General features: G+C 49.8%; 1 protein-coding gene across 3 annotated transcripts in view; it reads right to left on the bottom strand.

Annotated features, from left to right (window-relative positions):
- The window catches only part of LOC103189623 (dipeptidyl aminopeptidase-like protein 6), a 200,011-nt gene that overhangs the window by 494 nt on the left and 171,580 nt on the right, over positions 1-27,937 (bottom strand). For all 3 annotated transcript variants that reach the window (XM_042332321.1, XM_042332320.1, XM_042332322.1), the window contains exons 6-25: positions 26,028-26,080; positions 24,054-24,138; positions 23,280-23,400; positions 15,500-15,654; positions 14,861-14,958; positions 14,157-14,280; positions 13,629-13,667; positions 13,163-13,270; positions 11,939-12,030; positions 11,703-11,750; positions 11,010-11,131; positions 8,686-8,733; positions 7,756-7,854; positions 5,392-5,461; positions 4,456-4,650; positions 3,633-3,687; positions 2,521-2,620; positions 1,456-1,514; positions 1,071-1,140; positions 257-330 (exon numbers count right to left, since the gene is read on the bottom strand). In XM_042332321.1, coding sequence (XP_042188255.1) covers positions 257-330; positions 1,071-1,140; positions 1,456-1,514; positions 2,521-2,620; positions 3,633-3,687; positions 4,456-4,650; positions 5,392-5,461; positions 7,756-7,854; positions 8,686-8,733; positions 11,010-11,131; positions 11,703-11,750; positions 11,939-12,030; positions 13,163-13,270; positions 13,629-13,667; positions 14,157-14,280; positions 14,861-14,958; positions 15,500-15,654; positions 23,280-23,400; positions 24,054-24,138; positions 26,028-26,080 — 1,815 coding nt within the window. The remainder of the gene's footprint in view (positions 1-256; positions 331-1,070; positions 1,141-1,455; positions 1,515-2,520; positions 2,621-3,632; positions 3,688-4,455; positions 4,651-5,391; positions 5,462-7,755; positions 7,855-8,685; positions 8,734-11,009; positions 11,132-11,702; positions 11,751-11,938; positions 12,031-13,162; positions 13,271-13,628; positions 13,668-14,156; positions 14,281-14,860; positions 14,959-15,499; positions 15,655-23,279; positions 23,401-24,053; positions 24,139-26,027; positions 26,081-27,937) is intronic.

Below are 27,937 nucleotides of genomic sequence, written 5' to 3'. Positions count from 1 at the left end.
GAAGGGATTCTTACCCCCGGAAAAGTGATCCGCCAATCCACTAACAGCCGGGTTCCTACTGACTGCCGGTAAACAGGCGCGTGTGTGTGTGTGTGTGTGTGTGTGTGTGGAGTGAGGAAACTTGCCCAACGTCTCGCCCTGACCCGGGAATCGAACCCGGGTCCTCTCGCTTGCGAGGCGAGTGCTCTAACCCCTGAACGACAGTGCGTGGATTTTGCCCCTCCACGTACTCAGCGATACTGGAAATAAATCGTACCTGCAAAGAGTAGTTAGCCTTCGCTTCGACTAATTGGGTTATAAACTCTGCCGTGTGCTGGAAATGGACCATTTCTGAAAGGGAATCACACACACACACACACACACACACAAGTTATAATAGCCATCCATGCAACTGACATGAATAACAACAACAAAAATCTTTACATTGGGTACCAGCGCACTTCACGTCGGGAGGACGTCCCGAATGCTGGTTTGCAGGATATACTGTAAAGTGCAGTGAGTCTGTGCCCAACTCTGCAGCCAATTTTTCCCACAGACTGCCATGAAGTGAGTGTCCAATTTTTTTTTGGGGGGTGAGAGCCAGGGACACCGAGAGAGAGAGAGAGAGAGGGAGAGGGGGGGGGGGGGGGGAAGAGAGAGAAACTCTCTTCTCTTCTCGAACAGCACCGCGGGATCTTTAACGTCCACCTGAGCAGGCAGGAGGGACCTCTCTGCGATGGAGCGTCAACCGATGGAGCGATGGATGAACCCACAACCTCCTGCTATCAACTGAGTGCCATGCTGACGCTCTTCCAATACTCAATCCCCCTTTTAGTGGTATTTCGCTCACAAAACACACAGTCACTACACGTTACAGGGTATCCTGTGAAGCGCTTTGAGACGGTCTCGAAGACTCGATAAGGCGCTGTGTGAAATGTGAGGATTATTATTATATTAATATTATTATTATTATCATAAGGTTGTGCTGGTTGCATGTGTTTGTGTGTATGTTGGGGGTGTCGGGTGGGAAGAGGTTAGACTTGGCGGTGACGGCTCTCTGGGCCTCTTGTGGGTTTCGCTTGGTCACTTACCATCCGCAGTCCCGTGGATTAACATTAACTTCTTGTCCTCTAAACGTGGCACCCGATACATCAGCTTCTTCTGAGGACAAAGAGGAAAGAGTTTAACAGTTCAGTGTCTGCTTCTCAACCAATTAGTTAGTGATCGCAAATACGGCTGCAGATATTTTTTTTTGCTTTGAGTTGGGAACCTTCAGATCTTTTTTCTGGCTAACCCCCTACCAACACCTCCATTACTGTCGCAGCCGACTACCTGGATGGACAGACTAGGACAACCTTGGCCGTTCGTCCTCCAGTAATTCCTGGGCTCCTGTGCTGATGGACTCACAGACGTTGTGTTAAAAACAGAGATGCGTTTGCACTCCGGGAGGGACTGTGACCCGTCTCTGGGATTTACCTCGTACGCTTTGTCGTCTTTCCCGAGAGCTCCCAGGTACCGCTCGGAAAAAGCAGAGGCTGTGGAGAAAATTCACGACAGATCAAATCGTAATAATAATAATAATAATAATCCGAACAATAATCCACGCATTTGATATAGCGCCTTATCACGTCACGTGGAGTAAGGAAACTTGACCAATGTTTCGCCCTGTCCTGTCCCGCCCGGGAATCGAACCCAGGGTCCTCTCGCTTGCGAGGCGAGGGTTCTAACCACTGAGCTACAGGCCTCCTTATAATGGGAGCGGGCCTCTCCCCACACTCCCCCCCAATCCCCACCACCACCATATTTCATCAGTACCTGGGCCAGGGTCTGCCAGGGTCTGCCAAGTGTGAATCTGGGGGGGCAGGATATCCCCCTCTCAAGCACTCGTCAAACTCTGCCTGTGCCGGAGTCCCTTCGACTCGTTCCCTCTTTGAAGGCGTCTCCCGAAACATACCTCCCTTTGAGTTATCTTAACCCCCGTCCCCAATCTCCCTCCATCCCGTCCCCGCCCGCCCCTCCCAGACTCTCACCCCATCCATTTGAGACGTGCGCTCTCACCGTGAAAGGCAGGCGGGTAAATGTAAATTGTCTTGTATAATAATAATAATAATCCCGGCATTTGACACAGAGTTTGATCACGTCTTAGAGACGTCCCAAAGTGCTTCACGGGATACACTGTAAAGTGTAGTGACTGTGTACTTTGTGGGAGAAACGCGGCAGCCGATTGCGCACAGCAGCGTTCCCCACAAACAGCAGCAGTGGATTGAGTGACCTTGAATTATTATTATTTATTTTATTGGTATATAAATTGGTATCGCAGTTCAATGGATTCCAATTTGCCTCAATCATAACAACAATCATAACAACAATAATAGTCCTTGCATTCGATATAGCCCCTTATCACGTCGTTCAGACCTCTCCGAAAGGCGCTTCACTGAATACAGCGTGAAGTGTCGTGTGTATTGTGTGGGGGAAACTGATCCCCCGAGGAGGCTGGTGGTCAGTTTGTGATGTTGATGTGTGACTGATGTCAACGCTTACCATACAGTTTAAAGTCCGTGATCGGCGACAGTGCGATCCCGCACTTGAATATGTTCTCTCCGTTGGTGAGCAGAAGCAAACTCAGATAACCTCCGTACGCCTTGGGAGAACAACACGGATGAAGAAGGTGAGGTTTCGTTGTACTCCAGTGATTGACGCTGAGCGTAATAACGATAACAACGACCCTGGCATTCGACACCGCGCCTCGTCGCGTCTTCGAGCCGTCTCAAAGCGCTTCACAGGACACGCTGTGATTGCGCCCAGCGACGTCCCCACAAACAGTCGGATTTGTGAAGCGTCTCGAGATGTCTCAGTGACGAGATGAGGCGCCAGTTTAAACGCAAGTACGACTTGTAGAAAAGTTCGAATTAATTTTCTTTGCCGACGCTGATCTGACGGGATGGGTCCCGACCGGCCCGAAGCTTTGCAAGGCTACAAATTTACGTTTGGGTTTGAGTTGCCATGTGTGGTCGATGGTATAAAATTAAATTTCAGAGACATGGCAAAGCAGGAGCTGTTAATATTCCGATTGAATAGCGAGATACTGTCAGAAACACCATCATTTTTTTCTGTGTGACCGCACAAGCAGACCGACAAGAGATGTTCGGAAACATTAATCATTTGAATTTACAAGATTCGTGAGAGCTCGGGGATGACCGGGGGGATGGCTTGTCAATCTCTATGCTGAACATTGTGCTACATATTGTGTGTCAATCTGGCTCAGTTTCATAAGCCTTCCGTTTGCCTTTGACGCAACGCCTCATCATGCCTTCGAGACGTCTCAAAGCGCTTTGCAGGATGGACTGTAAAGTGTGCGCACAGCAGCGTCCCTCCCGCAAACAGCCGCGGGTTGAAGCGACCACATTATTATTACTGCTGCTATTGTTTGTGCTCGTGGTGAAAAATTTGCAGGGATGTGGGGAAAGAGGGGGTGAGGGGGGGGGTGGTGTGGGGGGGGGGGGGGGGGCAGCGCCTCCTTCTGCGCTGTAATGTTCTACGATTCCATGCTCTGGTGTTATCTTACCAGCAGCCCACTAGGTGACAGCACATAACTGAAGACACGGACTGGTCCCTGGAAGGATTTGAATGGGATACGAGAGCAGGCACGTTACCTGGCCAAACACTGCAACTCTGGTCTTGTCGACGTACGGCTCCTTCAACAACGTTCTGAAACATCAATGCACCGGGTCAGACCAAGAGGAACCGGCCAGGGCTGGACTGCACCCTCTGTGCCGGTCTCCAGCCCCCGGCTCCTGAGCCAGGAGGGGCCGCAGTATCCCAGGGCGCTCACCGCTGACGGCAGCTCAGCCCGGCCCCGGCTCATCCATCGGCAGGAACCTGAAGTGCCGACCGGTCACTGGGGGCAGGGAATCCTCCCACTCGGCTCCTGGTAACCCCGCAGCCAAAAGCCCTGACTACCTAACGGGGAGGGTGGTCCCAGCCGGACAAGCAGCGGGAAAGCTTGGCCAGACAGCGCTCTCGATGGTAAGCTAATGTGGTCTTAGCTGGTTAGACTCCAGCCGTTACCTCCAACGCACACTCTGGGCTCCTGCCCCCCCCTCCCCAAGCCTCGGCTCTCGCCAAGCTGCGCCTAATACTCTCCGGAATTAGGTCAGTGGGGTGCGACCCTCCAGGGAGAGAGAGAGAGAGAGAGAGAGAGAGTGCATTCCATTCCAACGATCTATCTCTGGGGTTTCCAGCTGTAGGTGGGAGGCGGGGAATTCTCAGCTGCGGTTTGGAGACTCTTAAACAACGGTGATGGGTTTCCGTCCCTCCTCCCCCCCCACTTCAAAAAAAACTTTGGGTTGAATCATAAATTCAATCGAAATTTTTATGATTCCGATTATTATTATTATTATTATTATCATTCTTACAATCGATTCTTTAAAGCTATTATGATAATAATGACCATTATTACAATCGAAAGGAATTCACCTCAAAGCTTCGATTTGATCCTTCTCCTCCACGATGCCCAGTTTGTTCTGGACTTCGTATAAAAGTTTGGTGCCTTGGAAACCGCTGCCACGTCCGTCAAACTTCACCACGATGGCGTTGAGGGAGCTCGCCAGCGCTGAGGGCCAGCCTGTCTGGAACTGCTCTGTCACTAGTTGGCTCCCTGGGGTGCCATCACTGGAGGGAAATATCACACACACCATCACCGATCATCGTTGCATTTGTTGCAACGGCACAAAACAAGTGGTTGCGGAGTCCCAGTAGCTCAGGGGTTAGAGCCCTCGCCTCGCAAGCGAGAGGACCCGGGTTCGATTCCCGGGCGGGTCAGGGCGAGACATTGGGCAAGTTTCCTCACTCCACACACACACACACACACACGTCTCAGTTTGCCCAGCGGTGAGTAAGGAACCCGGTCTTCTGTCTCAGGGGCGAGAGCCAGGGTGACACAACTTGTCAGGGCTCTTATAATAATATTAATAATAATCCCGGCATCTGACACAGCGCCTGATCACGTCATCGAGACGTCTCAAAGCGCTTCACAGGATACACTGTAAGGTATGTTTTGTGGGCGAAACGCGGCAGCCAATTGCGCACAGCAGCGTCCCCACAAACAGCCGTGGGTTGAGTGACCAATTTATTTATATTTATTTTGAAGGGATTATTACCCTCGGGAAAGCGATCCATAAATCGTCGAACAACCGGGTTCCTACTAACTGCCGGTAAACAGATGGTTGAAGGAGGTAAAGTGCGGTGAGTGAAATATAAAGGTGAAAATAGCTTCAATAGATACAATTGGATTCTCGTTCAATGGGATAACAAACAGGTGTTTTATGGGGAAAGAGCGGGGGAGTGGGACTGGTTCGCGTCTGTGATTCTAGGTATTTTAATCACTCGTTGGCTGGGCAGAGCAAGACTCACACAATGAGCAGCAGAGGGTAATGGGAGACCTCGACAAATCCTGCCGGCTTCATAATCTTCATCCTCAAATCTGCAAAACATTGAGGCAAAGTGACATTCACTGGTCTTTCAAGGTTAAGCCCTACAGACAGCGCTCTCTCTCTCTCTCTCTCTCTATGATAAACTATGCGTTTTTCAGCTGATTCTAACCAGCAGTTACCCCCAACGTACACTCTGGGCTCCCCCCAAGCCTTGGCTCTCGCCAACCTGTGCTTAATACTCTCCGGAATTAGGTAAGCAGGGGGGGGCGTCTCTCCAGGGAGAGAGAGAGAGAGAGAGAGAGAGAGAGCGCATGTCTCCCGCCTCGCCTGCCCCACCATTTGCGGACGGGCCTTCAGCCTCTCTGCCCCCACCCTCGGGAACTCCATCCCACAGTCCCTCTGCCTCGCCCACTCTCTCGCCTCCTTCAAGACCCGTCCTCAAGACCCAACTGCGCCTTTGGTCACCCTCCTCCCTGTCCTCCACCCCCTCCTGATCCCAACTCACCGGCTCGGGTCCAGATCCCTAACTGTCCAGCGCCTTGGGACGTCCTCCTGACGTGAGAGGCGCCGTGTGTAAATGACATGCAAGTTGTCTTTAGAAAACGCAGTGTGGCCTAAGTGGGGGCGTGGGGAGGGGGCCCCGCTACCTTGGGAGGGGGAACGGGATGGAGGTGGAGGGGGTTGAGGGAAGACAGGCTGTAGTAATTCACCCCAAAGCAGAACAGCTTATAATATAATAATAATAATAATCCTTGCGTTGGATACACCGCTGGTCGGGAGGATGTCTCAAAGCGCTTCACAGGATTCGCCCATCACAGCGTCAAGTCTCTTTCTAAATGAATTCCCAGTGTCTCGGCCTCAATCAGCCTCCCTCCCAGTTGTTAATTACCCTCAGGGTCAAGAAAGAAAAGCTTTCTCGTGTCTGTCCCGAAATTGCCTTTTGCGACTCTCAACCTATGGCATCCACGAAACACACAGTCACTACACGTTACGGTATATCCTGTGCAGCGCTGTGAGACGTCTCGAAGGACTTGATAAGGCTCTATCTCAAATGCAAGGCTTATCATTATTATGATTATTATTATGATTATTATTATGTCCTCTTGTTCCACTGCCTTTAGTGCGTCTCAAAGTATTGTTCTGGGTTTACTTTCTCAACGGCGTTTACATTTTTATACACCTCTACCGGATCCCTCTTGAGATGTGGTCTCCGATTACTAAACAGCCCGGCTTGCCTCTCGCCAGTGTGTCGGCCCTCCCAAAATAGGGGTGTCGTTCCGAGGCCGCAGACCTGCGCTCGAATCTGCCAGCGATCAACAAGGGCCGGCCTTGCAGCGGGCAAAGCAATCCGAAGCTTATTGCTTTCAAATTCCCAGCCTCGGGAAGACACTCAAGGGCAACGATTTTCTGGACTGGAGTGAATGGAGACGGGTAGCAGACTGGATCGATAGACAAAAAGGCAGCAAATCACATATTTAACCCTCAGACAGATAGTCGATTGGTTTTTTTTCTTTGTGTGTAAGCATAAATAAGTTACACGCCACACGTGAATTATTGATGCCCTCCCCCCCCCCTCCACCCCCCACAGGCAACCTATTGTGATTTAAGTGCAAATCAGTCACATTTAACCTGTGGTTCCTGAGTGCTTTACTGACACTGATGGGAGTTTGAAGCCTGGGTTCCATCCATGATGTTCGGGTTCCTCCCGTTAGAACAGGCACCGGTACAACACCAACAGACAGACAAGAAGGATTATACACTGCGCCCCCTTCGCGTGGGGTGGGGTCCGGGAGAGCTTGACAGTGGAGGAGTCTGACCCCGAGCCAAGGGGTGGGGAGAGGGAGGGAGGGAGGGGACCCAAAACCGTCAAAAAGGAAGGTCTTTAGGCGGGATTTGAAGGAGGCATTGAGGGGAAGGAAGGGGGGAGAGGTGGAGGGATGGAGAGAGAGAGTGGCAGTGGCTGAAGACACAGGCACCCATGGTGGGGTGGGGGTGGGTAAGGAAATCGGAGCAGTAGGGAGGTGCAAGGGCATGGAGGGATAACAGATATAATCTTACAATGCCCGGGATGGGGATGAGGTGGGGGGGTTGGGGGTGTGGGAAGGGGGAAGAGGGGCAAGGAGGAGGATGATGAGGGAGGGGGGGATGGAAATTTTACAAAATAAGAGTTAAAAAATACAAGCAACTCGTCCAGTCGTAACAATGACCGGAAAAAACACACAGAGAGGAGGAGATGTCACCACACATTACAGAACCAATTTACACTGATATCAAACGCATTGTTATTATTGTTAACATTACGGTTATTACTGTTTTATTATCACGATGTCTGGCAGCTACTCACTGTATTCCTCTATCAGGACATCTCTCATCTCGATGTTGGGCATCTGCTTGGTTTTGAGGTGGTCGCGGAGTTCACCGTTTTCCTCCAGGACAATGTAGCCTGAAGGAGAAAGAGAGCGGGGAATTCGAGCTCACTGTACAATCCCTCCAAGCGCTGAGTCCAACCTGTGGCGTTTATTACCCGGATTCCTTACTGATTATCTGTTCCAGAAAATTGTTCTGAACAGGGGTGTCAGCCTGGCTCAGTCGGGGAGCACTTTCTGTCTCTGATTCGGAAAGTTGTGGGTTCCAGCCCCGCGTTGGGGACTTAGAACTGGTTTAATAATAATAATAATAATAATAATTATTATTATTCTGACTTTTTCTGACTCGAGGAAGATTGTAGAAAAGTTACCCAGGAAATCTTTAGCAACTCTGCAGCCGGATCGATCGCTTGAAGGCAAAGGCAACTGAAGACAGAAGCAATAACAGCGAAACATTTATAGCTCAATAATAAAACATTCGACTGAGGTATTGCAACCCTCTATCCTTTCCACTCCTTGCTGTTTTCTGGCCCGGTGATAACAAATATAGTTTGGGTGAAAGTCTTTGGTTTAATTGAGTTAAAGAATGCTCGCCGTGGCCTTCACGCGAAGAGTTAGTGTGTGCAATTTCGTTTGGAATATTCTTACCCTGGTGGGGTGTGTCTCTTTGCTTCTGGTCTCTCTGGAGCCTATCCGGAAAAGCAATCCGCCAATCGACTAACAACCGGGTTCCTACCGACTGCCGGTAAACATAGGCGCTCGTGTGTGTGTAGTGAGGAAACTTGCCCAATGTTTCGCCCTGACCCAGGAATCGAACCCGGGTCCTCTCGCTTGTGACAGGGACTGCGTGTGTTGTAGTGTAGAATGTGTTCCGAGGTTGGAAGCTCGAGGTCGCAGCGAATACTTACTGTTGCTGTCACTGGAGCTGTGGACGGTGACTGTGGGCACTCCTGGACCTGAGAAGATAAAAGTAACAGATCAGACGAACGGAAGTGAGAAGGTACTGCACAACTGGGACAACTGGGGTTTACACAGCCCGACAGCACGTGCTATCAGGACCTGTAGATGTATTTGAGGGAAAGCTGGAGAGGTACACGAGGGAGAATGGAATACAAGGTTAGGGTTGAAGGCTTAGTTGAGGAAGGGCAGGAGGAGGGCTCATGTGGAGCGTAAACACCAGCACGGACCAGTTGGGCCGAATGGCCCGTCTCTGTGCCGCTTATTCGAATGGATTCTAGGACCTGGTTTTATCTGAGCGCTTCATGCATAAATAATACTAATAATAATAATCGCGGCATTTGACACAGCGCCTTATCACGCCTGCGAGACGTCTCAAAGCGCTTCACAGAATACACTGTAAAATGAATCGACTGTGTATTTTGTGGGCGAAACATAGTGTTTCACAAACAATCTAATAATAATAATAAGGCAATATATCAAATATAAGGATTATTATTATTACAATAATTATTGGCTGCTGCACTCATCCACAAAACACACAGTCATTGTATTTTACTGTGTATCCGTTGAAGCATTTGAGGATGTTGTCCTGACATGAAAGGGTTATTATTATTATGAAAGGGTTACTGAATGCGAGGATTATTATTGTTGTTGTGTAAAGGTTACTGGCGCTTTCGATCGGCACAAGATGGGCTCCACCTGCCTGTAACTTAATCTCCCCGAATCGTGACGGTTAAAGATTAACGATTCTGCCCGAAGCACACAAACAGGACAGCAAAATCCTCAATCCCACTCCCACGCTCTCTCTCTCTCTCTCTCTCCCCCACAGCCCTATAGTGCTCCCCAAATAACTGTCTATTAATAATAACCCCTACGTTCAGAATCGTCCCACTCAGCTCCTGTCAACCCTTGCCAGTCACACGCCTGAAGGTTAGGGTGGGGTTTCAATGGCAAGCGATGCATATTTAACTGGTTAAACTACAGCAGATGTATTATTAATGTCTATTGAATATCAGTGAAGGGGGTGGGGGGGGGGGCGGGGGAGAGAAGGGAACAATATAACAGACGGTCTTGTCGTCACAGAACTCCAGTGAGCGATTGATTATTGCTCTCGCGCCGCACGCAACAGGCTCTGTGTTGATGATGATGCTCACACGCAGCGTATCGATCGGTTACTCGGAAAGCAGAGGATTATGGCCGAGGCACTTGAGAGGATAAGATTGGACCTGGACTAGTGCATTAATATAAGAGATTTACGCAGCAGGGCAGAAGATTCATTGGCATGTCTCGCACTTAATTCACATTACAGCGTGGCCTGTGAAGCGCTTTGAGACGTCTCGAAGACGTGATGAGGCGCTGTGTCAAATGCCGGGATTATTATTATTACTACAGAGCCGTGCAATCAAAAAGCCATTGAGATCAGTGCCCGGCAGCTTCTGCTCTGGCTCACTGCAGGGCTCATAAATGATTCAAGAGATCAGGGCGGGAAGGAGAGAGAGAGAGAGAAAGCGAGAGAGAGCAAAAAAGAGAGAGAGAAGAGAGCCAGAGAGAGAGAGAGGGAGAGTAAGGTCTCCAGAGATGAAGCAGATCAGCTCTGCAGACCCACAGGAAAACAGTAGCTACAGGAACAACCTGTGATTAATAATTATTGTTGCTATTGATTATTGGTTAATTATTCATGTTTGCGGCCGGGAACGATTCGTCACTCCGGCCTCGTGTGGAATCGGATCACTTCCATCCTCTGCTTCCACCACACGACCCCTGATGCGCATCAGTAACGAGGCCGAGATAACAAGAAGCTCTGCTCTGAGAGACTCGATGCAATAACACGACGACTGGCATTTGCTGAGACGCTTAAAACACAGAACGACGACGACAAACTCTTGTCACTCCCTCCCTCATTCCCTCTGTCTCGCCCCCTCCCTCCCTCCCTCCCGTCCTTCAAGTCCCGGCTAATGACCTTCCTCTTTGACCGTGCCTTCGGTCACCTACCGCCCCCACCTCATCCGCCACCCTCCACCCCTCCTGATCCTGATCGGGTCCAAAAAAAACCCGGATTGTCCAGCGCCCCGGGTAGTCTTTCCGATGTGAAGGGAGTGTACACAAGTGTCATTTGTTGTTGTTTGTTTATTTGTTTGTTTGTTTGTTTGTTTGTTGGCCTCGCCTACAGCCACCAATCTTCTCCCCTTTCCCCCTTGCTCGGTGTCCTCAGCGAATGTAAGTTGTTGTTGTGGTGGTCGTCGCTGTCGTGGGTAAATAAGGAACCCCTTACCTTTACAGCGCAGCAGGAAGTAGCTCATCCTGCGGCTGAACAACGCACTGAAGTAGGTGCAGTTTGGCAGCTTCAGGTCGCACGAGAGGCACTGTCTGTTAAAGTTGCTGTTGGTCTCTGCGCTGAAGAGAGAAGGGGCTCCACTTAGCAAGGAATCGCTTACAAACCGGCGCCGGGATTTACACGGAACGTACAGCGCGGGAAACAGGACGCTCGCTCCAACTGGTCCGCGCCTGCGTTTGTACTTTATACGTGTCTCCACGTCCGGCTCCTCCCCCTCTCTCCCCCACTCCCCTCCTCCCTCCCCCCCACTCCCTCCCTCCCTCCCACGCCCTTCTATATTCCCCCTCTCCCTCATGTGAAGGTCTGGCTTCCTCTTAAATCGGTCACTTCAACCCACGGATGTTTCTGGGGACACTGCTGTGCGCAACTGGCTGCCGCGTTTCGCCCACAAAACACGCAGTCACTACACTTTACAGTGTATCTATCCCGTGAAGCGCTTTGAGACGTCTCGAAGACGTGATAAGACGTACGAAATGCGAGGATTATTATTATTATTATATATCAGAGGCCGAACCTATCCAGTCTGTCCTGCCAGGCCTGATATCGCCCCCGTAAACCTACACTGTACTCTTCACTGTGACTACATTGGAAAACTTCACTCGTTCCCTGACAACGAAATTAAGTACCTACATGTACAGCTGTCGACGCAAAGGAGAGTCCTCTGTGCTCAAGAAATAACTGTGGGACAAGAATATGATTGAGTTTAGTAACAGAGTGTAGAGCTAACCGGGCAAACATTATTAATAACAGCAACAGAATATAAAATATTATCCAGCACTCCCGACATTTATATCTACTGTGGCTGTGTGTACGCGGCTCAGATTGTATATCTGCTGTAGCTGTGTGTATATGGCTGGGACACTTACATTTTCTGGTGGAGCTCATCGTAGGCTAAAATCTCGGTCACGTCCCATGTACCAGACGTGATAGACTGCAGGTTGTCACTGCTACTGTTAGGCTGGATAAGGGAAAAAGCAAGGACACTTTCATTAATCCCGGGCTGGGTTGGGCTGGGATGGGATGGGATGGGCTGGGCTGGGTTGGGCTGGGCTGGGATGGGTTGGGTTGGGCTGGGTTGGGTTGGGTTGGGCTGGGTTGGGTTGGGTTGGGCTGGGTTGGGTTGGGCTGGGTTGGGTTGGGCTGGGTTGGGTTGGGTTGAGTTGGGTTGGGCTGGCTGGGCTGGGCTGGGTTGGGCTGGGATGGGATGGGCTGGGCTGGGCTGGGATGGGCTGGGCTGGGTTGGGCTGGGCTGGGTTGGGCTGGGTTGGGTTGGGTTGGGTTGGGTTGGGCAGGGTTGGGTTGGGTTGGGTTGGGCTGGGCTGGGCTGGGTTGGGCTGGGTTGGGCTGGGTTGGGTTGGGCTGGGAGCCGGTTTGGCTGAGCGTGCGGTCAAACAGGTAAGTCTCAAAGCGGGCTTCGAAAATGGGGGTGGGGTGGGGAGTGGGGTGTGGGGGCAAGTCGGAGGGACACCCGGGGAATGAGATCCAGGGGAAAAATGACTGTAAACTTAGGCTGGGGTGAGGGAGGTGAAGCGGGCTGGTGTTTGCTGAGAGAAGGGAGCAGCCGTGGAGGGTATCTGAGAGATAGAAACAGAGAAATTAGAAACAGAAGTAGGCCATTCAGCCCCTCGAGCATGTTCCACTATCCTATGGCAGAACAGACCAAAAATAATGTCTCAAAGACGTGATTAGGCGCTGTATCGAATGCCAGGATTATTATTATTGTGATTAATAGTAAAACCAGAGGACAGACACGGTCTGCGAGTGATTGAAAGGGGTAAAATTCCGAACAAATCTCCGCAAACGGTATTCCAGTGAGCGATCAGTGAGCCTGTGGGACACGCTCCCTGGGGAGGCGGTCGAAGCAGGAAACGTGGATTCTTTCCAACGCAGATTAGATGGTTTTCTTTTAGGGAATAACACGATGGGATACAGAACATAGGGAGTTCAGGACACGTGAGCAGGCGACCCCCAGGGAGGTGGGAGGCCAACGAGGTGGACTTTGGTCTTAGCAGTTCTCGTGTTCTTATGACCGGAAATGAGGTCAAAGAGGCAAGTTTTCAAGGAATCGCACCAGAAGAATTGGAACTGACCTGAGCTGAGGACATGGCGATGTGGTAGAACTTCCCACGGCCTCCCTGGGAAAGTGGCCGGACAAAGAAGAACTTCCTTCCGTCTTTAGAAAACAAAGGCGCTTCATTCTAAAACGGGCAACAACAGCGGGCTTTTAGGATGGCAGGAAGGTTGGAGATGGCGGTGCCCCCGTGCAACCCGCCTTTAGGTCATGGAAAGACGACACGTCGTCCCTCCAAACATTCCGCGTTTAGATCAGAACGGAATGTCAGAATTGAGAGTGAGACAGACAGCGAAAGACACACATCACACAAAAAGAGACGGAGTGATGGCGAGAGACAGAGCGACAGAGTGAGATACACAGACCGAGATGCACGAAGAGAGAGAGAGAGAGAGAGAGAGAGACAGAGGGAGCGTCAGAGAGTAAAAGATGGAGATAGTGAGCGACAAAATGACTTGTCGTCTCAGTTAATTCGGAACTCGTACCTGCCTGGAGAGCCAACTTTCACTTTCATCTTCATGTTTCTGTAACCACAAACAAACAGAAAGACAGATAGATAGACCATCACCTGGTCAAGCACCAAAAATAAACCACAAGGGATCATCCCAAGCTGGACAAAGGCGTTGAGGTTAAAAGCTATGCAAAATTGAGGGCCTCAGATGACTTGAGCAGAGCCATTGGTGCGTGGGTGTGTGTGTCAGATACACAGCTGACCACAATAATATTGACCACAACTTGCTCTGATATACAGCCCTCGCTGTATGTGGTACAGTGTCTCAGAGCGTTGCACGGTGGCTGGGTTTGACACTGAGCCAGGCCAGGGAGAAGGGGGAGTAGGAGGTGTAGATGTAGTCGCGGTCGAAGAGGTTGGGTCTTAAGGTGGGATTTAAAGAGGGGCGGGGCGAGGCGGAGGGATCGAGGGAGAGAGTTCCAGAGTTTCGGGGCGTCATGTAGTGGCTGAAGGCACGGCGGAGGGTTCAAGGGACAAAGAGGATGGGTGGGTAAGACGGTACCTTAGTGCAGACACCGGTGGTGGCTTCGCACAAGGTCAGGATGGAGATGTTCTGAGGTCTATTGAGCCAATTCACTGCCAGTTTTGTGCTTGTCGCCCACTTGACCATGGTGATGTAGAACTCCCTGGAAACAGGGAAATGTTCTGAGTCAAGACATTGATGAAGAACATCGCCAGAAGAACATCTTCACCCGTTGCTAACCTGCTGACCCGCTCGCTGTCAATTTTAACACTGTAGATTCGTACATTTACACGGCGCAGAAGGAGGCCATTCAGCCCATTGTGTCTGTGCTGCTCTTTGAAAAGAACTTCCAATTCAACCCCACTCCCCCCGCTCTCTCCCCATAGCCCTGATCAACCCCACTCCCCCGCGCTCTCCCCATAGCCCTGATCAACCCCACTCCCCGCTCTCTCCCCATAGCCCTGATCAACCCCACTCCCCCGCTCTCTCCCCATAGCCCTGATCAACCCCACTCCCCCGCTCTCTCCCCCTCCCCATAGCCCTGATCAACCCCACTCCCCCGCTCTCTCCCCATAGCCCCGATCAACCCCACTCCTCCGCTCTTTTCCAATAGCCCTGTATCAAATGCAATGATGATGATGATTATTATTATAATAGCCCTCTCCCTCATGGAGGAATATTCCTCTTATCAGGGGAATCAATGATAATCATTGTCATGATTATAATATTGGTTACAGACTCACCTCATTCTTACATCATCTGGTCTTGACATTTCCACAGTGTGAGGTGGACCGTTGACATTAACGATGTACAGGGAAATGGTTGGGTTCTCCATTCCAGCCTGCGGCACGAACAGACGAGGTGAGTGACAGGGCAGGTCATTAGCATCAGAGAAACTCACAGCGCTAAACCACGTCCTTCAGCCCACATCGAGCCCGACCCCGGTTCTCAAAGCAACCTATTCCATTCAATCTCACTGCCCTGTCGTACCCCCACACCCTTCAAGTCTCTTATAAACATCTCTTATGTACCAACAGAAAATCCTGCATTATGTAAGCAGAACAACAACAACAACAAATTACATTTATACAACGCTTTTCACGTCAGAACATAGGAACACACAGACACACAAAGACATGCACACACACAGGCTGTACACACACGGAAACACACATGGGAAGTGATCCACCAATTGATTATCAACCGGGTTCCTGCTGACTGCCCGGGAATCAAACCCAGGTCCTCTCTCTCTCTCTCTCTCTCTCGCTTGCGAGGCGAGTGCTCTAACCACTGAGCTACAGGACTCCCTACGTGTTATTCCGGTGCAAATGAATGGCTGAAGGAAAACTGGTGGAGTCGCGGTCAGCCCACACGCACGTTACCTTAGGGTAAGGGTAGACTTTGCCGGTGGGATAGAGGGAGCCCAGGTACATAGGGATCTCCATGTTGGGGACTTTGGAGTCATTAATGGTGGCGTAAGCCAATCGGGCTCCATCCGGGGCCCACCAGTGAGCGATGTTGGTTCTCAGAAGCTCCTCTGCAGAAGATAAACAGGTTTTATTAATGAATAATAATAATGATGACAATCATAATCCTGGCACTTGACACAGCGCCTTATCGCGTCTTCGAGGCGTCTCAAAGCGCTTCACAGGACACGCTGTAAAGTGCAATGACCGGGCATTTTGTGGGCGAAACGCAGCAGCCAATTGCGCCCAGCAGCGTCCCCACAAACAGCCGTGGGTTGAGCGACCAATTTATTATTATTTTATTAAAATAATTTGAAGGGATTATATCCCCCCCTGGAAAAGCGATCCGCCAATCGACTAACAACCGGGTTGTTATCCAATGCAAGGATTGTGATGACTGTAGTATTTTCGCTTCCCCCAAGCTCTGTGCACCCTGGTTTGCCGACAGTAGGTGGAAGCCTTTGCATGGTTTTGAATCGCAGTGTCTTTCGACAAAATTCAGCAATCATAAAAACATCATCCCCTGTTATTAGGCACTGCCAAATCCCATCACCGTTGCACTATTATTGTCACAGGAAATTAACCTGCAAATTCTACTCGAGAAGGCTACAGTTTCACCTTGCAATGAAAAAAGAGGCTTGTGAAATCGTACACAGTATATTTTAAAGAACGAATGGATGGGCGTGAAAACAGAGACAAAGCAATGCGCTCGGACCCAGCAAATCCACACGTTAATGCACAAAAAAACCCGCGCTTGAAAACTCAACCCAACATTTAGGATTAAGTCAAATGTACTCGCGAAGGCGACTCGCACACACTGAAGATTAAATTGCGGATTATTCTTTAAAGAGGATTAGAGTTTTGCAGCGCTGTGCGGTAATGAATCTTCCTCCACGGGCCAGGCCGCCAGGCAAAGATTTGCCTTTTACAAAGCGACGGGGTGAAGTTAGATGTGAACCGCGTGTGCAAAGAGGTGGGGTCCTGGAGCTCAGGGGTTAGAGCCCTCGCCTCCGAGCGAGAGGACCCGGGTTCGATTCCCGGGCAGGTCAGGGCGAGACATTGGGCAAGTTTCCTCACTCCACACACACACACACACACACACACGCGCCTCTGTTTACCGGCAGTCAGTAGGAACCCGGTTGTTAGCCGATTGGCGGATCGCTTTTCCGGGGGAATAAATCCTTTTTAGGAAAAATGCTCCTACTCTTGACACAACTCCTAGATCTCCATTTGCCTGGTTTGAAGCCTTGTCCACCTTTGCAGTTACTCTTCAAGAGTCTTGTGAATCCGATGGAATATCCCGACGGAAATAGAGGTCAGGGAGAGCGTCTCCATAGACAAGCTGGACAAGGGTCCAGAGGAGCATCTGGGAGGTTTGTTTAATCTGCTTGATGTCCGGATTCCAGCCAAAGCAGCTCAGAGATAATTCTGTGATGAATGGCTGTCTGTGATCAGGAGCGCTGGGGGTGGGGGGGGTGGGGGAGATGGGGGCTTTAAATCCTCTTCATCTTAATCTAAGCACCGTTGCCTTAATAACAAAATAATAATCCTTGCGTTCCATCAAGCGCTTATAATGCCTGATCCCTGCTTTTCACACAGCCCCTGATCACGTCTTCGAGACGTCGCAAAGCGCTTCACAGGATGCACTGTAAAGTGGAGTGACCGCGTGTTTTGTGGGTGAAATGTGGCAGCCAATTGCGCACAGCAGCGTCCCCACACACACAGTCGTGGATTGAGGGAGGTATTATTGCCCCCTCGACCAACAACCGGGTTACTACTTATTGCCGGTAAACACAGGCGTGTGGAGTTAGGGAAACTTGCCTAAGGTTTTGCCCCGCTGGGAATCGAACCCACGGTCCTCTCGCTTGCTCTAACCACTACGCTACGGGATTCCGCAAAGTCTTGGGGGGGGGGGGGGGCACCTTAACACATTGATCTGGATTCAATAATAATAATAATAATCCTTGCATTTGACACACAGCGCCTTAATCACAGCTTCAAGACGTCTCAAAGCGTTTCACAGGATTCGCTATGGAGTGAATTTCTTGGACGAAACGCGGCAGCCAATTGCGCACGGCAGTTGATCGGAGAAGCCTAATCCAGTCTCCTGAACATCCGTGAAGCTCAACAATTTGTGTGAGGCCGGTTGGCTGATTCTCTGGCGGGTGGGCTTCGAAGGTAAATATTATCAGCAGCAATTTCCCACTGCAGTAATTGAATAAATCTCCGCGGAGATGAGTGCAAGATACATTAAGGGATGAGGCAGATTCTCTGCGGATTAGATTCCCGGCGCGTTTTTAGCTGCGCTGATGCCAGCATTACCCCAATGCTGTTACTGCCCTCCAGTGACAGGCTGTCTCCAGCGTAAAGAGTGGGGGGTAATTTGTCATTACGAGAGGAGATGTCAGATCAAGGCTGGCGGAGGTGTGGGGGGTGGGGGGGGGGAAGGGGGTGGAGGGCGGGGGGAGGGAAGTGGGTTTGGGGGATGCCTGGAATTACAATAAGCGATGATGAGGAGGAGGAGGAGGAGGAGGAGGAGGAGGAGGGGGAAGTGAGCTGTGGTAATGGCCACAACGAATAATAATAATCCTCTCATTTGATAAAATGTCTTTCATGCGGGAATAATAATAAAAAAATACTCCCGGCATTTGACACAGCGCCTCATCACGTCTTTTTACTGACTGCCGGTAAACAGAGGCGCGTGTGTGGGTGTGTGTGGGTGTGGGCGTGTGTGTGTGTGTGTGTGTGGGTGTGGGTGTGTGTGTGTGTGTGGGTGTGGGTGTGGGTGTGTGTGTGTGGTTGTGTGTGTGTGGGTGTGTGTGTGGGTGTGTGGGGGTGTGGTGTGGGTGTGGGTGTGGGTGTGTGTGTGTGTGTGTGGGTGTGGGTGTGTGTGTGTGGGTGTGGGTGTGTGTGTGTGGGTGTGGATGTGGGTGTGTGTGGGGAGTAAGGAAACTTGCCCAAGGTTTCCCTCTGACCGGCCCGGGAATCGAACCCGGGTCCTCTCGTTTGCTCTAACCACTGAGCTACAGGACTCGGGCAAACATTGCCCCCTGGAACCTCTCCCCCAGCGGGAGAAGTCAGAGCAGCCTCAGGGAGGCTTAAACCAGAGGGGAAAGAAATTAGATAAAGAAACTAACTAAAGACGTTGAATTTATACATCAATAAAAACAGAAGCGCAGAAATCCCTGCTGCGTTTTGCCCACAGAATACACAGTCACTACGCTGGAGTGTATCCTGTGAACGACGTGATGAGGCACTATGTCAAACGCAAGGATTATTGGGGTTTTTTTTACTATTATTTTCGGGCATAATCTGAAAATTGGTGGAATTTCAGGCCTTGGAAGAAAGGCGTCCAATTAGGAGCAGTTCAAGAGTCCTGGAGCTCAGGGGTTAGAGCACTCGCCTCGCGGGCGAGAGGACCCGGGTTCGATTCCCGGGCAGGTCAGGGCGAGATGTTGGGCAAGTTTCCTCACTCCACACACACGCGCCTCTGTTTACCGGCAGTCAGTAGGAACCCGGTTGTTAGTCGATTGGTGGATGGCTTTTCCGGGGGTAATAATCCCTTCAAAAAAATAATAATAATAATTCGATCACTTCAACCCGCGGCCGTTTGTGGGGACGCTGCCGTGCGCGATCGGCTGCTGTGTTTCGCCCGCAAAACACACGGTCAATTCGCTTTACAGCCTATCCTGCGAAGCGCTTTGAGACGTCTCGCAGACGTGCAGCCAATGCCAGGATTATTATCATTGCTATTATATTCGTGCAGGATACAGTCTCCAAGTGCTGCGCGAGGTTGGCGAGGTTGGGCACAGAGCGAGGGAGAGAGAGAGAGAGAGAGAGAGAGAGGGAGAGTGGGGTGGGGGGGGGGGGGGGGGGAGGCACGGTTGAAGAGGTTGATCTCAGCAAAGTCTTTGTCCAGACGAAGAGGAGTTAGTGTGTTTATCCGGCTCCAGGTCGTTTGGCTGAGCCCAAAGATTCCGCTCGGATGTGAGCGGTGACAGGAACTGAATATCAAACCCAGTCGGCTTCTCCCCCCCCACCCCCCACCCCCCGAGTGATGCGTGCGTTTCTTTTTTTTCCGATTTTAAGACAAAGTCAAACCTCTGTCAAGGACGCTGCCGCGGGGAAAGGCAGCAGCCGCTGACGTGGAACAACTGATTATGTACAACAGCTGCTAACTGCTGTTGCCGAGATTTTTATCATTACGGAACATAAAGACCGTACAAGCGCATTAGGATGAAGCAATGCAAATAGCATAGCTAATGCTTAGACGCAACTGCTCGCACATCAGACAATAGATAACTGGGAAAGGCGGCCACAGGGCATTGGGACTTAATCCCTGAACCTTCAGACTATTTTGTGTTAAATAACAAAAAATAATAAGGATAATAATAACGACTGTAATGATTCTCGCGTTTGATTGAGGACTCCCCTCGCGTCCCTAAATCAAATGCGAAGATTATTATTATTATTATTATTATTATTATTATTATTATTATTATTATTATTATTATTATTATTATTGTCATTTACTGCCAAGTGTAGTGACTGAGTGTGTTTTTTTCGTGGAGACCAAATTACGCACAGCAACGTCCCACAAATAATAATAATCATCATCACAAGAATAATAACAATCCTGGCATTTGACACAGCGCCTCATCACGCCTTCGGGACGTCTCAAAGCGCTTCACGGGATACACCGTAAAGTGAAGTGACTGTGTGTTCTGTGGGCGAAACGCGGCAGCCAATTGCGCACAGCAGCGTCCCGCACAAACAGCCGTGGGTTGAAGTGACCGTCACACAGGCGTGTGTGTGTGGAGCAAGAAAACTTGCCCAACCTTTCGCCATGCCCCGGGCACTTTCCACCCGGGAGGGTGGCAGCTCACCAGTGGATGGTTTGACATAAATCAGAATGACACAGAGAAGCTGCAGTCCACAGATTCTCAAACGCACTCATTTAGATCCATATCTCCCCCGCTGTTCCTCCGCTCAGACTTGATATATACGCCTGCGGTCACATCACTGCTCGTTTCTGAATTAGCAACGGCACTCTGTCTGAAACCCAATCTCCCAGATCACCAGAGGCAATGATAATAATATTATTATTAATAATAATAATAATAATAATCCTGGCATTGGATTCAGCGCCTTATCACAACTTCGAGACGCCTCAAAGCGCTTCGCAGGATACACTGCAAAGTGTAGTGACTGTGTATTTTGTGGGCGAAACGTGGCAGCCAACTGCACACAGCAGCGTCCCCCCCACCAACAGCCGTGGATGGCTCAACAAAGCAGCGATATGTACAATAAAGAGAGTTTTCTGCACTAATTCGGACTGGCCACTCCAGGGTGGACAATCCGACTCTCAAGCGGAGTTGGGGACTCAGCCGATGGAGTCCTGTAGTTTACTCCAATTAATAATAATGAATCAATCACTCAACCCGCGGCTGTTTGTGGGGGACGCTGCTGTGTGCAATCAGGGCGGGGCGAAACCTTGGGCAAGTTTCCTTACTCCACACAGAGCCTAATAATAATCCCTCCAAAAAACCAAAAACAATAATTAAATTGGTCATTTTCAATCTACGACTGTTTGTGGGACATTGCTGTGCGCAATTGGCTGCCGCGTTCGCCCACAAATATACAGTCAATTCACTTTACAGTGTGTTCTGTGAAGCGCTTTGGGACGTCCTCCTGACGTGAAAAGCGCTATATCAAATGCAAGGATTATTATTATTATTATTATTATAATCGGCTGCCGAGTTTCGCCCACAAAATACACAGTCAATTCACTTTACGGTGTATCCTGTGAAGCGCTTTGAGAGAAGTCTCGAAGACGTGATCAGGCGCCGTGTCAAATACCAGGATTATCATTATTATTATTATTATTATAATAAATTACGTAATTTGGCCTTTGGAACCTGAACCTATCTGTGGGGAACTCTCTTTGTCACGGAGACACAGCGGTTCTAGTTTAAATACGCATCGATCGGAGAGGCAGGGCGATCCCAGACAAAAGAAATGTGGGTTAGGTTATATATTTCTGCTCCGTTCAAGGATCGCAATCGATGTAACCTTGCAAGTTGCATTCCGCTCCATTTCAATAGCCTTCTGCTTGAACGGACGAGGCAGGGTTACAGCTGTACAAGCATTCAGTTTGATTTAAAGCGTTTGCCTCTACATTACTGCAGGTCAGTGGGCCAAGACTATCACTCCTCCCTCCTGTTTCTCACGACAGGATTTGAACCTGGGGATGGCAGGGAGGGAATAATATTAATAATGCTCGCGTTTGATACAGCGCCTCATCACCTTGTCGAATCGTCTCGAAGCGCTTCACAGGATATATTGTAAAGTGGAGTCTCTGTAGCTCAGGGGTTAGAGCCCTCGCCTCGCGAGCGAGAGGACCCGGGTTCGATTCCCGGGCAGGTCAGGGCGAGACATTGGGCAAGTTTCCTCACTCCACACACACACACACACACACGCGCGGCTCTGTTTACCTCGGTGGAACCCGGTCGTCAGTGGATTGGCGGATCACATTTCCGGAGGCTAATAATCCCTCGAAAAAAAAACTGTTCACTTCATCCGCGACTGTTTGTGGGGACGCTGTTGTGCGCAATTGGCTGCCGCATTTTTCCCCCAAATACACATTCGATTCACTTTACAGCGTATCGTGTGAAGCGCTTTGAGGCGTCTGGAAGACCTGATAAAGGCGCTGCATCAAATGCGAGGATTATTATTAATGTTGTTAGTATCATTATTATTATTATCGAAGATTCAAAACACAGAAGGTGTCCCTGGTCGACATCAGCCCAAAATCAAATTGGTCGCTCACTCTCTGGCTGTTGATGGCGCAAATTGGCTGCCGGGTTTGACTACAAAATATAATCATTACACTGTACAATGTACCCTGTGAGCTGTTTGAGCTGTCTCAACGATTTGATTAGGCACTACATCCAATGCAGAGATTATTATAATTATTATTGTAACGTCAACACAAGCACTTGAGGCAAAGCAACCGAGCTGTTCAGTTTGAAGTGAAATGTTTTGAGTTTGCATTACATCGGATCAGCAGTTCCTAGTCCAATACACTCGGGAGGTTTCAATCCACTGGTTGCCCAACTGGAATACCAATCTTTCCAAAAACTACCTCTCTTCCCTGCTCTCTAATAACTCTTTTTCTCTCTCTCTCGCTCTCTCTCGCTCGCTCTCTCTCTACCTCTCTCTCGAGCATGAATTAGACAAGCTCGAGCTCTTTAGCGCTGAGAGTTGATGTCTCAGAGGGGATCTCGTAGAGGTTGTGTAACATCTTAAATGAGATTGAACGAAAAGGAAACACGCGATAATGCTTTTTCGAGACGTACCCAGAAGAACACGTGTAGGGGAACAAGAGGGCGCAGGTTTATGACTCGCAAAGCACAATTTCAGTAGAGATACCTTTACCCAGAGGGTAATTAATGACTGGAACAGGTTGCCAGGAAAGGTGATTAAGGACACGATGATGCTGGACTCAGTTAAAAAAAAACAGCTTGACGCTGTGATGGGAGGATGGAACAGCAGGAGACACAGTCACTACACTCTACAGTCAAATCCAGTTTACAATATCAAATGCAAGGATTATTATCATCATTATTATTACCGTTATTATTATCATTATTAAGCCAGCATTATTGTTGCTGGATTGTCAAGCCATATGTCTTACCTTCATACAGCCAGTCACTCAGGCCATTAAAAATGACCCCTTCCTTCCCACTGGCCACGAGTCGGATAGCACGACTGTCCACGTTCAGTTGGTAGTAAATGTTGTTCTCGAAGATGTAAATCTGCCCGATCAGAAATAAGTCAATCGGTTAGTTACAGTTGTGGTTGTGAAGCGAGCTCCGGCCTGCTCCACGTGCCCAGCCTCGCCCGCCCCACCACCACCACCAGCAGCTCCACCGCCACCCTCTGGCTCTCCATCCCGCAGTCCCAGCCCCAGCTCCATTTAATCTCTCGCTTGCTGTCCTGACCAGACAAGCGACAGGAAGCTTCCCAGACTGACGCTCTCCATGGCAAACGGTGTGGTTTTAGTTGGTTAAGTTCTAGCATTTACCCCAAAGCTCTCCCCCCCCACGAACTCGCTCGCGGGTGTCTCTAAGCCTTGCCTGAAGATGGCTTCCAAGTGTAGTGACTGAGCATTTGTAGATGTGTGTTGCAAATGCAAGGGATTATTATTATTATTATTATTATTATTATCCAAATAGGAATTTTAATTCCAAGTCCACTTTCAAACCCCCACAAACTGGGTGTGTATTTTTTGACGGGGTCTTTGATGAAAAGTGACGTAGAATGCTATCTATCATTGTGGTAGAGGTAAGTTTTACAGAGATTTCAGCTCTGTCCTTGAGGATTAAATGTGCGAGATGGTATTTTTTTTGGAGGTGGTGGGGGTGGGGGGGGGGGGGGGGGGGGGAAGGAAATGAAAGGAATGCCTCACCAGCTGTTGGCCTTTGACGCCCCAACCTGCGTACTGCAACTGCACATTCCGAACTTCGGGTGGATTTAGGGTTCGATGCTCCCGGCTATAAAAGAGAAAAGAAGGCAGAGAAAGTCAGGAGCTGCCTATCACTCTCGCCTACAACTCGTGGAGTCCCTGGAGCTCAGGGGTTAGAGCCCTCGCCTCGCGAGCGAGAGGACCCGGGTTCGATTCCCGGGCAGGTCAGGGCGAGACATCGGGCAAGTTTCCTCACTCCACACACACACACACACACACACGGCTCTGTTTTACCGACAGTCAGTTGTTAGTCGGTTGGCGGATCGCTTTCCCGGGGATAATAATCCTTTCAAATTAAATAGTAATAATAATTTGGTCGCTTCAACCCACGGCTGTTTGTGGGGGACGTTGCTGTGCGCGATCGGCTGCCCCGTTTCGCCCACAAAATACACAGCCAATTCACTTTACAGCGTATCCTGTGAAGCGCTTTGAGACGTCTCGAAGACGTGATAATAATAATAATAATAATCCTTGCATTTGATATAGCGCTTTTCACGTCTTCTCGACGTCTCAAAGCGCTTCACAGAACAGACTGTAAAGTGCATTGACCGTACATTTGTGGGCGCAAAGGCGATAAGGCACTGTATCAAACGCGAGGATTATTATTATTAGGAGATTAAATACGGGCGATGGTGTGTGGCAGGAGGTGGCGAGGGCAACGAGGCCAGTCAGCACAGTGACAGTCACAGAGGTCAGTGTGGGGGGGCAGGAGACACTCTCACGAGGGCTTCTGTAGCCTCAGCCGGGATTGATGGGCTCTGTCGGCGAGTTCAGAGGGCGGGAGGAGAAACATCACACCATCTGCTGCGTAGCTGCGTTTCCCAACGTGTTTACAGCTCCTCGGGCGGCTGCTGTCTCACTAGACGAGATGGTAAGGACTGTCCCCAATGGCAGCCTCGGCATTTAATATTAATAAAATAATAATAATAATCCTTGGAGTTGGTAGAGCTCCTTATCACGTCTTCCCAGGGCTCCACAGGACACACTGTAAAGTGTAGTGACTGTGTATTTTGTGGGGGAAACGCGGCAGCCAATTGCGCACAGCAGCGTCCCCCACAAACAGCCGTGGATTGAAGTGACCGATTTTTATTAATGTTACTTTTTTTGTAAGGAATTATTACCCCAACAATAACAACAATAACTTGGATTTATTGGGCTCCCCGCCCAACCCAACCCCCCCCCCCCCCATACCCCTTTTCACACGGGGTAACGTCCTTTGACAGTGGCGGAGCCTGACCCTCCACAAAACACACAGTCACTACACTTTACGGTAATCCCGTGAAGCGCTCTGAGACGTCTCGAAGACGTGATAAGGCGCTGTGTCAAATGCGAGGATTACTATTATTATATTATTATTATTATTACTTTAATTATTATTTTATTATTATTACTTCCAGTTCGAGTTAGTTTTTTGGAGCAATGTTCACACGTCACCATCAGGGGCAGAAGTTCAATGTTTTTTGGGCGGTTGGACGTCTGCTCTCCCACGAGATCACAAGATTAGTTCGGATTAAGTAATCAGCCCCCCCCCGCGATCTCATCCCTCCAGAACATTCACCTGCCATCAACCCCGCTTAGCAGTCGTCAAACCGAACTCATAATAATAATAATAATAATAATAATAATAATAATCCCTGCTTTTGGTATAGCGCCCGATCAAGTCGTAGAGACATCTCCGCTGTGCGCAATTGGCTGCCGAGTTTCGCCCACAAAACACACGGTCAATTCACGTTACGGTGTATCCTGTGAAGCGCTTTGAGGCGTCTCGAAGACGCGATGAGGATTATTTTAACGCCAGGACCCATCCCTTTTGGCCACACCCCAACAACGGTAAATGTGAAGTCTGTGTCAATGACAGGGTCACTTATGATTATATCTTATTATATTTATTACCATTGTTGTAAGAGGGTGACTTACCAAGAGTGTAACTTGCACAAGATGTAATAGGCGGTGAAGGAATGGCGGTGGACCTGAAAAACATTACGAACACAATTTAATTTATAATCCCCGGCTGTTTGTGGGGACGTCGCCGGGCGCGATCGGCTGCCGCGTTTCACCCACAATACATGCGGCCAATTCACTTGACAGTGTATCCCGTGAAGCGCTTTGAGACGTCTCGAAGACGCGATGAGGGCTGCGTCAAATGTAAGGATTATTATTATTATTATTATTATTATTGCAGAGGGTGGGGGGGGTGGGTTCGAGGTGCTGAAGGGAAGTGCAGTAAGTCAGCGGTTTCCAAGGACATCGTTAACATGGCTGGAAACGAGCGAGAGGTTTCACAGGAATCGTTTTCATATGGATGGGTTATTAAGGACGTCAATTATTTTCCTCACCAAACACCGCCATCGGAGCTGCTGCATTTGGCCTCAGGGACCTTTAGCTTAAGGAGAGGAAATTGACCGGAATCGTAGAAATGTTAACAGCGCAGAAATGGGCCGTTCAAGTGGTTTTTCCCCCCCCCCCCGTGAGCCAAACTAATTTAGCCAACTCACCTAATCTGTGCCACGCTCCAACACCCCCCCCCCATCCCCCACCCCTCCCGCCACCCCAGGAGTTCCGTTACAGCCTCGCGCTTCGATAAATCTCCCTGGGTTTTCTCAGATCGCGAGACCCTCCCCGCTCACACCAGCCACAAACTCCACCGTTCGTCTCAAAGCCCACTCGGTAATTTCGCCCTCAAGGTTACACGGTCGATTCACTTTACAGCGTAGCCCGGTGAAAGGGCTTTGAGGCGTGGCTTCATCGTGTGGCCTTTTCAACCGCGTCCCTAAGTCCCCCCACTCCCACCCCACCTTCTCGCTCGCTCAGCATCCAAACCCTGCCTCTGTGAGGCGCTCTGAAACATTACGCCACGCGCGGAGGGAACTGTACGCATCCTCGTCGCTCCGGTTGTATTCGGGGCCATTCATGACGGCTTTGCCTTACTCTGGATCCGTGATCGCATTTCCCCTGAATGTGGATCTAACTTTACGTGTGGCAATCTCTCTCTCTCTCCTTGTGTCGTCAGTGTCTACGCTAGGTGGCACTGCAGAATGATCTGTGCGGTCGGGATATCGAGGAGCTTTGGATGCTCTGCGCTGCACAGAGCAGGATTTTACCACTGATCACACAGCTGAACCGGTACCACGAACAATCGTCCTTGAGCGTTAGGTATCGCGCCTTTCGGCCTCCAAAGCCCATCCCAAAGAGCGAGGCAGCCTACCCTGCGAACTGGAACGACCTGCGTTGTTTCGTGAACGAAGGCGGCAGCCGATTTGCGCGCAGCAATAGAAACGGGAGGAGGCCATTCAGCCCCTCGAGCCTGTTCCGCCGTTCTATCAGACCACGGCTGATCTGTGCCTCAACTGTAATTACCCGCCCTCGCCCCGCACCCCTTTAATGCCCCGACCTAACAAATAGCTCCGTCTTGAAGGTGCGAGTGGACACAATGTCCCACCAACAGTCACGGAGAGAGAGAGACAGAGAGAGAAACTCCCTTCAAAATGTACTGTGGGATTTTCTAACGTCCACCTGAACAGGCAGACGGGACCTCGGTTGAGCTGAAGGAAGGAGAGAGGGTAATAGGTACGAAGAGAGCTCAAAATGATGGGTTCTGTTGCCCTGTTGGCAGGGAGGTTAAGATGACTAGATTTTCGTGCATTTACGAGTAAATTTGATATCAAATGCGAGGATTATTATCATTATTATTATTATTAAGTCCCATTCCCGAGAACCGGTACCAGCCTGGCTCAATTTGATCTCAATAGTCTCGGTGACACTGTTATACAGTGCTGAGGGGGTAATCAAGCAGTAATAATAAATAATAATAGTAATAATATTATTAT

This window comes from Callorhinchus milii, unplaced genomic scaffold (genome assembly GCF_018977255.1).
Source record: "Callorhinchus milii isolate IMCB2004 unplaced genomic scaffold, IMCB_Cmil_1.0 Scaffold2, whole genome shotgun sequence".
Taxonomy (NCBI): Eukaryota; Metazoa; Chordata; class Chondrichthyes; order Chimaeriformes; family Callorhinchidae; genus Callorhinchus; species Callorhinchus milii.
The sequence above is the reverse complement of the archived record's forward strand: the minus strand, read 5'-3'. Positions and strand labels throughout refer to the sequence as shown.